We start from the raw sequence: 10,072 nt of genomic DNA, 5'->3' as shown, positions 1-10,072 counted from the left end.
GTGTGTGTGTGTGTGTTTGCCCCTCGTTGCCTCCTGACCCTAAGTAGAGGGACACACAGAGGTGAGATGGCCTGACCCCAGGCTGAGGGTAAAGGCCTGTGGAAGACAGAAGGTCTGGGACATTGGCTGGAAGAGGACCCAGTGGAGACTATCTCCCACTAGCTGGAAGGTTGGTAGATGGCAGATGGGAGTGGACAGTATTAAGTGTGGTTGGAAGGCCACTTATATTGAGCCCAACCTGAAAGATGGTCTTCAAATTAGATTCTTAGAACTGTGACCACAAGGCCAGGTGATGGTGACGCATGCCTTTAATCCCAGCACTTGGGAGGCAGAGGGAGGTGGATCTCTGTGAGTTCGACACCAGCCTCTTCTACATAATGAGTTCCAGGATAGCCAGAGCTATGTAGAGAGGCCCTGTCTCAAAAAACAAGTGAAGAACTGTGACCACTGAGTCAAGCAGTAATGCTCTTTACCAGAAACCAAATAAAGATTCTGAACCTCACTCCAGACCCTAGGTAGGACTTGGGCCAATGATCCCCTCATTGCAAGTCTTGACCTAGCTCAGATCCCCTCCCAGACTTCATAGCAGCTTCTGAGCTAATCTCTTGGCCCTGAACTGCCCTCCATGTTCCATACTGCTAGAAAGGGCCCCACTAAGGGCCTCATGGCCCTCTGGTGTTGAGCCAGGGCCCTGCGGCTCTGGTCGTTCCCATGCTCCCCTGAGTCCAGATACCTATGTTCCCCACATGTCGTTGGGCAGTGTACCCAATCCCCACTTAAATTCTCTGCTCAAGCCCCCTCTATGGTTTCCCGGGTACCTGTGCTTCTGTTCTGGCCCCTGCCTGGAACACCTTTGCCCTTCCACACTCATTTCTCATTCCCACACACGGGAGGCTTTCCTGATCCTTCTCTGGCCTCTCCTGAGTCACAGCTACCGATTTCCTCACTTCCCTGGGGCACGCTTCTGCCTGAGTTACTACCTGCTCTGTGACCAGATACCATTGACCTCCACAGCCAGCCTAAGCCCATCAACCCTGAGAATTCTAAAACAGGCATGAACGAGACGTGAACAAGTTGCAAACCAAGCAGGCCAGAAGCTCACCTCACCAGCTGGATTCCCATAATAGAGCCGTCCCCAGTCTTCCCACAGTGCTGCCACCAAGACCCAAGACTTCATTCAGGGGCCTGTCTGCTTCCGCATCCTCTCTCCAGGTTTCGTCCCTCCCTTCCTGTCCTAAAAATGAGGCAGGATGGAAAGACTCATGGGGTGTGGGAAGAGAAAGGAGCCTCCACACCCCCAGAGTCTGGCTGAAGTCTGGGAGTCAAGAATCCCAGCACTATTAACATTTTTTGTGAAGATTGCCAACATAGAGGCAAGACTCCTTTTATGTAGCGCTATTTCAAACAAAAATGCTAAAATAGCAATGAAGACTAAACTGATGTTGACAGTAAAAACATCTTCACTTCCTCAGGCTCCTCTCGTGGTTTAGGATTTCGCTTTTCAGATGCAAGCCTACCCTGTGCACATCAGGAGCCACCCTATGATATCATTTAAGCTCCTCAGTGACCCTTTGAGATGTGACTACAGAACACCAAAATAATGCTTATGGCTATGCTTAAAACACTTCGTTCTCTCCTGAGAAGCCTACACCGGTGCCTGAATGCATCCTATCCTTTCCTGCAGATGGCGGGATAGAACTGTGTCTCCTGTCCCCGTCACACTGTAGGTGACCAGAAGTACTTTCCTCGCTCTGGATCTGCCCTCAAGGCCCCTCCTGGACTTTTCTTTATTGCGTCTCTGTTCTTTCACAGCGTTTTCTCACCCTCCCCTTATCCCTGCAGGGGATTGGACCCCATCCTATGTGATGGTGCCACCCACATTCAGTGTGTGAGTTGGGAGACCAAAGGTATGTCTCACTGACGCTTAGGACCAGTGTTCCTCAGTTCAATCAAGTTGACAACCCAAACTGACTGACGTACATATACACAACAACTAGATAGAGCATGAGGATGTGTCAGGCACTCTAAATCCAAGCCCTTCTCTGTCTGTCTGTCTGTCTGTCTGCCTGTCAGCCTGTGTTTGTGTGTTACAACAGTGGCCCTTTCCCTCCAACCTGCTCATATCAGAGTTCATGCCCTCAAGAATGTCACTCTTTTTGTTTGTCTATGTAGCCCTAGCTGTCCTAGAACTAGCTCTGTAGACCAGGCTGGCCTTGAACTCACAGAGATCCCTTTGCCTGTGCCTCCCAAGTGCTGGATTAAAGGTGTGTGCCATCACTACATGGCTTGTTTTTTATTTTTCGAGGTGGGTTTTTAAAAACAATTGTTTAGTATGTTTATTTAGTTATGTAGTGTGCCTGTATGTGTGTCTGTATGTTCCATAACACAAATGTAGAGAGGTCGGAGGACAGCTTGCAGAACTTGCTTCTCTCCTTCTACCACATGGCTTCTACAGTTGAACTCAGCTGTGTGGCCAGTGCCCTCACTCACTGAGCCATCTCACTAGCCCTGGGACAGTCTTACTCTATAGTGCAAGCTGTGCCTGAGCTTGTGGCATCTTCTCGCTTCCACCTCCTAAGCAGCTATGGCTGCTTCTATGTAGGTCTCTGAAGTTAGAAGCTAACGTGAGGGCTTGTTTGGTTCTCTACAGCACTGCGGTGCCATCACTAATTTGTCCATTTCTTTAGTAATTAAATATACATCAAATAATTGTTAACCATGTCATAGTCAATGTGTGTGCATACAGATTCTGACCTTGGCTAGGAAGTTACCTTAATCCCAGATTGAGGCGAGCACTGGGGAGTTGGAGGCCTGACTGTGTAAAACAAATGAAGGAGGGGCAGGAAATAGTGGTGCATCCCTGGAATCCCAGGATTCAGGAGGACGAGGCAGTAGGATCATTCACCACAAGTTCAAGGCCAGCCTGGTCTACATTCTGAGTTCCAGGCCAGCAAAGGCTACATATAGCAGATTTCAAAAAAAACAAAACTACCAAGCAAAACCAAAACAAAGGGAGAGTGGTATGACATGGTGGCACAAACTTTAAATCCTAGCACTTGAGATTTAGGCTAGGCTAAATAGTGAAAACCTATAAAAAAACAAAACAAAACAAAAGCCCTGGGTTGACCAGATGACCCCAAGGTACAGATAGTGGAAGAAGTGACTCCCACAAAGTGTATTCTGACTTTCCACACATGGCCCTACGCTACTCCAGCTGCCCTGCACCCACCTTCAAAATAACAAATGTAACAACAAAAAAGTTAAACCAAACAAATTGTACATACACTGTTTTATGGGGTGGTGCAGGCCTATAGTTTCAGCATTCAGAAAGCAGAAGTAATGGGACCAGGAATTCAAGGCCACTCTTTCCTACACTGCAAGTTCGAGACCAGTCTGAGCTACATGAACACCTGCCTCAAAAAGCCAAAAACAAGGGCTGGAGAGATGGCTCAGAGGTTAAGAGCACTGACTGTTCTTCCAGAGGTCCAGCAACCACATGGTGGTCCCCAACCATCTATAATGAGATCCGATGTCCTCTTCTGGCATGCAGATGTACATGCAGTCAGAGCACTGTATACATAATAATAAGTAAAATATTTTTTAAAGCCAAAACAAAACAACATACACAAAAAAGAGAGTATATAGCTGGGCATGGTGGTGCACACCTTTAATCCCAGCAAAGGCCAGCGGATGACTGTGAGTTCGAGGCCAGCCTTGTCTACAAAGCGAGTCCAAGGACAGCCAAGGCTACAAGGAGAAACCCTGTCTCAAAACAGAGAGAAGAGAAAGGGGGTTAGGGAATGTCTCCTGAAGTCTCAGTCTCTAATAACTCTAGGTTCAAAAAACTTTTCTTCCAAGAAGGAAGAAATAAAGGACAGAATGCCGGTAAGAGGCCTGTGCCTCCTGGGAGTCGTAGTTCCATGGTTCTGGCCTTTATGGCGCAGGAGTGGTCTGCGTGAGTCGTGTTTCTGCTACTGCGCATGCCCGGGAGGCGGGGACCTGCGCATGACAGGAAAGAGGGGCCGCTGCGGGGGTGGGGCATCACAGGTGCTTGGGAAGCTGGCTGCCTGGCCGACGGAATGGCGGGCAGGGGAAAACTAATCGCGGTGATTGGAGACGAGGACACGGTGACCGGTTTCCTCCTGGGTGGCATAGGGGAGCTTAACAAGAACCGTCACCCTAATTTCCTGGTAGTGGAGAAGGATACCACCATCAATGAGATCGAAGACACTTTCAGGTACGGTAGCCTGTGAGGCCTAAAGGGGTCCTTCCGCTTGTTACAAGGCCAAGGAGACTTGGCGGCTGTTAACCCGGGTGTCGGGCGGGTGATGGGGATCGGGATGGTGTCGGAAGCCGTCAGCCATCCGGAGCGGGGGTCCTCCGCCGCCTAAGTTCCCTTTTAGGGCTCAGTGGGGCCCGGCCTGCGGCAGGCCCACGAACTCCCTGTCACATGACTGTGTGTCAGGGTAGAAGGGGAGCGGAGCTTGTGATCTGTCCCTGCGGTAATTGGACGCCTGAAGCCTCCAGTCGGTGGGGACCCGCAGGCTCAGCCTCTTCCGGGGTCCCTGACGCTCACCTTTGGCGCATTCTCGGGACCTTACAGTCTTTTCGAGTCGTCCCCTAAACAAACCACATCCAAGTAGGTCTGTACAGTGGGCTCGTGTGTGTGTGTGTGTGTGTGTGTGTGTGTGTGTGTGTGTGTGTGTGTGTGTGTGTGTGTACGGGTACACGCTTCATTAATCTTAGAGGCTCACAATCGTCCTGTAAAGTTGTGTTTATTCCCACTTACTGGTGAGAAAAATAAAGGGGGGATAGGTTAGGGCACATCAGCCATAAGAGGCAGAACCCAAGTCAACTCTATCTTTTTGTTTAATTACTGAGTTTGTGTATGTGGTATGTGTCCGTGTGTTTGTCAGTGCTCACATATGGAGGGCAGAAGACAATTTTGTGGAATCAGTTTTCTCTTTCCATGGGCTTCCAGAATAGAACTCAAGTAGCCAGGCTTGCGTAGCGAGCATCTGTACCCACCAAGCTGTCTTGATAGCTCCCTTTTGCATTTTTAAACCTAGTACCTGCTCTGTTTATGCAGCTGTCTACAGTCTGCTTTGGGGTTTCCATTTGTCTTGAGCACATTGGGCAAAACATCTGGGAAGTGTGGCCTTCCACAAACACCTTGTACTTCAAGCCCTAACTTCATGCCTGGGTCAAAGATCATAATTTCAAAAAGTGGGTGCAAGCATTCCTTCTAAGCTAGGAAGTGTCCTGTTGACCAGAATTCCCTCACTCGTTTTCAAGGCCAGGTCTCAGGAATAAACTATCCTCACCTGTTTTCCCTAACTAGCCCAGCCCAGGGATGCTGGCTGAGACTGGTTCCCACTGCATGACATGTGGCAGGCTCTGACTTGGGAGACTGCCATCAGCTGATCGCTAAGCAGTATGGTAAAGTGACCTTCGTTGTCACTGGAAGACAGATTTTACTTCCAAGAATTTTTCATGTTTCCAACAGGAAGGGATCCTAAGATCACCAAGTCAGACCTATTCCATGCTTGGCACAAAGTAAGTGCCCAGTAAATTATTCTTAGTGAGTTAACAGCTGAATGAATGTGCCTGTCTGTATATGTGTGTGTGTGTATGGGGGGGGGGGTGATCATGTGAGAGGAATTTGTGATTCCTCCATTGCTGGGTTTCCTCTTCCCATCTTGTCCTTGGCTTGTGGCAGATGGCCTCCTGGCCCACCTCTTGCCCTCACCAGCATAAGTCTTGAGGACTTCAACCCCCTGTCTTAAAATTTAATAATAGTCGAAAGGTTCTCATGTTTCTAGAGTCTTCTCATGTAAACAAAGGAAAAGAGGCGCATACCTATTTCCCTCTGCCTCCCCTTTCCTGCACAGAGGCGGCACATAGAACACACTGACATGCACCCTGATCAGTGTGGTCCTGAGCTGCTGCGTGCAATTGCTTCATCCAAGGAAGGAAGGTTCCAGCCCTTATGCCCCCAAGTCACTTCATTCTCTTCTCCTCCCCCAACAGGCAGTTTCTAAACAGGGATGACATCGGCATCATTCTCATCAACCAGTACATTGCAGAGATGGTTCGACATGCCCTGGACGCCCACCAGCGGTCCATTCCCGCTGTCCTGGAGATCCCATCCAAGGAGCATCCCTATGATGCAGCCAAAGACTCCATCCTGCGTAGGGCCAAGGGCATGTTCACTGCTGAAGACCTGCGCTAGAGCTCCTCAGCCCTCAGCCCACCTCTCACTACCAGACCTCTCCCAGTTTGCCATCCTCTATTTAAGTTTCCAGCCTTGGTTTCCAGCCCCTCCCTTCCTCTTCACTGAGTGGCTCCTACCCTGTGGGGCTTCTGCTGTTCAGGTCCAGGGTGGGTAAGGAAAGGAAGTCCAACTGTCTTCTCTCTCCACTACCTCCTCCTTGCGCTGTTAAGCAGTGTCATTGTTGATATTAAAGGAATATTCTTCTCTCCAAATGGGTACTGGCATGGATACATGAAGGGTGCAATGTTGAGGGATATTAGAGGCAAATATGGGAACCCTACCAGTGAGCCAGGTGACGACTAATAAAGCCAGGAGGCCTGATTCGAGGACTGGTCACCTGGATCAAGGAACTGGCTTTGGGGATGAAGGATGGAGCTTGAGCCCAGAAGCAGTTGGGTAGGGTTGTCATTCTAGATCAGCAACCTGTGTGTCGTGACCCTTTCACAGGGGCTGCCTAAGACCAATCAGAAAACACTTACAGTATGATTGATAACCACAGGGAAATTACAGTTACGAAGTAGCAATAAAAATAACTTTATGGTTGGGAGCCACCACAGCATGAGGAACTGTATAAAAGGGCCACAGCATTAGGAAGGTTGAGAGCCACTGATCTAGACAGAGTGAGGGGATCAAGGTGTTAGTGAGCCCCTACGCTGCCTCAGAAAGGGTGGCATGGGGCATCTGCAGAGGGCCATGGCAGGTAGAATCCTGGCCCTGTGTGAGGTGAGGCCTGGTTGCCAGGTGAGTGTCCCAGGGCAGCCACGTGCTGCCTGCTTGCTGTGCTCACTCAGTGGTCGGCACCTCAAAGTTCTTACCCCTTTTCACCATGTCGAGGCAGCTCAACATGGACACCCTGCGACAAAACTTCTGGAAGGAGGAATACCTCAAAGAGATGAAGGTGCGCTGCGAATGGCACCGCAAGTACGGGACGATGGTGAAGGCCAAGCAGAAGGCTAAGGCTGCAGCCCGTCTGCCCCTCAAACTACCCACCCTGATGCCAAAGGCCCCAGTCTCACCACCAGCTGTCTCCAAAGTAGCCCCTTCTAAGGCCCCCAGCCCTGCCCCTCAGCCTCTTTTCCAGTCAGAAATGTACCCGGTTCCGTCTGACACCAAAGCCCTGCTGTATGAAGGCATCTCCCATGACTTGCAGGGCCGTTTCCAGTATCTCAACACGCGAAAGCTGGACCTGCCGGAGAGGCGGTACCTGTTCCCCATCACCACCAACTTCACATATGGCTGGCAGCTCGGTGAGCCCCAACTTCCCATAAATGAGTCACCTCACAAACATGGGGCTCCTGCCATATGCTGGAGAGCAGACATTCTGGGGGACCGTGGGCAAGGAAATGGATCTAAGAGAGATGAGCCCTGTGAAACAAAGGGGCGGTGGTAGGCAGGGGCATATACTTCAGGTCGGATTGTTAGCCTTTCTTGAGGCTTTTAAGGCTGAAGGGCTAAATGATGTGGGGGAGGGGTTTGGATTCTATCCTAATCTGAGGGGGCACTAGTGAGGGTTTAAGCAGGTGAGTGATACCGGATGTAGGAAATTGAAGCTTCTAGCAAGTGAGTTAGACATTTGTGTTATCTTGGCAAGATGCAATTCAAATTAGCAGAGCTGAAATCAAGGGTGTTTTGGACAAGACTCAATGGAGCTTATTGTTGGTTCAAATATGACAGGAAGGGCAACCAATGGCAACCCACAGGTTTTGTTGTAGTTGCTGTAAGATAAGGATTGGGCTGGAGTGTGGGGACAGGGCTGTTGGCCACAGGAGGTTAGCTGTCACTGAGGCAGCAGAGTGTGGAAGCATAACCCTCAGGAGCCAGGTCAGAGGGAGTCATTAGAGTGTAAGAGGTATTTAAAGCAAAGGTGGGCTCTAACCTGAAGGGGAGGGGTGAAGGTGGGCCAGATGGTAGGGCTAGCATTGGCAGGAAGGCAAGTGCCCGAGCTTGTTCTTCTGTGAAGCTGAATTAGGTCATCAGCTAGGACAGAGACAGCTGGTTCAAAAGTATGGGGAAGACTGTAAGACTGTAAGGGTCACTGGGTTGATGAGGGATCTTGAGTGTCAGGAATTTCTAGGGAGTGTGTCCTAGTGCCTGACTGTGTGCAGAAAAGGTGGGTGGTTGAGAGCAACAGTTCCCTCATTTTCCCTTGAGAGAAAAGTAAGCGGGCAGGGCAGCTTTCCAACAAAAGCGAGAGGAAGTCCCAGAAGTGGGGTGGAGGTAGAAGGGAGTCCCATGTCTCCACAGTCTGTCCCTGTGACAAACATAGCTAGAGGCACCCTCTGATCTGGTGGCCCAGGGGAGAGAGTGGTCTGTCAACTAGATGCAAAAAAAAAAAAAAAAAAAAAAAGGCCCTGGTGGAACATCTTAGAACTGGGTGACCGTGACAAACAGCTAGGGGCCCCCAGCATCACTCCCAAGTCCAGTTGGCCAGCACCCACATGTATTTTCCTGTAGTCCTCACTCCTCAGAAGCCCTTTCGTTTGTTTGTTTGTTTGTTTATGCAAAGTAGATACAACAGAGTCCTAGGGCTTTATGGGGACTCCTGTGCTCTGAGACCCTCAGAAACCCATTCCTAGTATCTGACATCTTTTCCCAGGCCCTGCAACAAAGCAAGAATTGGTCTCCTGCAAGATGTGCCGCATTGAGTCATTCTTCCGTAAGAATGGGGCCTTTGCATTACTGGACCCCCGAGATCTGGCCCTCTGACCTTGGGCCTGGCAGTGATTTAGGGGCAGAAAGAGGAAATAACAGGATTCTTGGTCTAGCCTCATTCATTGCGCTCTCTCTCTCTCTCTCTCTCTCTCTCTCTCTCTCTCTCTCTCTCTCTCTCTCTCTCCCCCCCCTCCTCTCTCCCTCTCTCCCTCTCTCTCCCTCTTCCCCCCTCTCATGTGTGTGTGTGTGTGTGTACACACACGAGTGGGTGTTTCTGTTCTCCCTGGCCTTAATGCTTCCTTCTGGGTCGTTCTGAAATTGCCTCTTGCCTGGGACCACCCTTTAGCCTTTTCTTTAACCATCAGCTCCATATCTCTCCATTGGGACCAGCAAGGGCATGAGCAGGGTGGGTGGGGTAGGTGCTATTCTCCAGGAGGAGGCTTCTCCGCGTCAGGGGACAGTAGATCCTGAAAGTTCTGGATGTTCCTAGAGGACAGTGGCTTGTCAATCAGATGTCAGGACAAAGGGCCGCCAACCATTCCCTGCCCATACCTCACCTGGACCCGAGTGCCCGCAGCTGCTGAGTCCTGCCACGGCGCACTTGTTCCAGAAGCTCCCGCAAGATTCGTCGCCGCCCAGTGACATCCTAGGTTGGCAAGAGCTCTGAGTAGCCGGATGAGGCCAGCAAGGTGCCGCCCGGCACCCGCCCTTCCCTCACTGAGCCCCTCCAGAAGCATCTGGATGCTGCCTTCCCCTCCGAGGACAGAACCATGATGGCCACGCTGCATTTGCCCAGGTTCTTGCCTGTGGTGGTATCTGAGCCGCATTGGAAGGGAACCCCAACGGGTGAACTCGGCGGTGGTGGTTCCCAACGATTCGGAGTCGTTCCAGGACCTGGGAGGCAGCAGTTAGCCGGGCTCTGCCTAGGCGACCCCCTCTCATGCCTCCACCGCCCCGCAGCCCTATTGCTCGTACGACGCACCCGGAGCCGCTGCTGCTCTTGGTCCCGCCGTCGCCGCTGTCTGGCCGCGCTGTATAGATCTAGCAGTCGCCGCATAGCCTCCTGCTCAGCACTGACCAGTACCTCCCCCTTGCTCCCGGGCACTGGCCGCAGGGCCTTTGAGGGTTTAGGGTCCCCAGGCCCGC

At 51.0% G+C, this 10,072-nt stretch overlaps 2 protein-coding genes across 2 annotated transcripts; both read left to right on the top strand.

Annotated features, from left to right (window-relative positions):
• The first annotated feature begins 4,018 nt into the window (after positions 1-4,018).
• Atp6v1f (ATPase H+ transporting V1 subunit F) lies at positions 4,019-6,486 on the top strand. Its single transcript, XM_051151814.1, has 2 exons — positions 4,019-4,237; positions 6,031-6,486. Exons 1-2 carry the CDS (start codon positions 4,080-4,082, stop codon positions 6,230-6,232), a joined length of 360 nt encoding a protein of 119 aa, XP_051007771.1. The 5' UTR covers positions 4,019-4,079; the 3' UTR covers positions 6,233-6,486.
• Positions 6,487-6,830: 344 nt separating this feature from the next.
• Atp6v1fnb (ATP6V1F neighbor) lies at positions 6,831-9,019 on the top strand. The gene is made up of 2 exons (XM_051151559.1): positions 6,831-7,521; positions 8,871-9,019. Exons 1-2 carry the CDS (start codon positions 7,101-7,103, stop codon positions 8,978-8,980), a joined length of 531 nt encoding a protein of 176 aa, XP_051007516.1. The 5' UTR covers positions 6,831-7,100; the 3' UTR covers positions 8,981-9,019.
• The last annotated feature ends 1,053 nt before the right edge of the window (positions 9,020-10,072 follow it).

This window comes from Acomys russatus, chromosome 10, assembly GCF_903995435.1.
Source record: "Acomys russatus chromosome 10, mAcoRus1.1, whole genome shotgun sequence".
NCBI classification, from domain to species: Eukaryota; Metazoa; Chordata; class Mammalia; order Rodentia; family Muridae; genus Acomys; species Acomys russatus.
The sequence above is the reverse complement of the archived record's forward strand: the minus strand, read 5'-3'. Positions and strand labels throughout refer to the sequence as shown.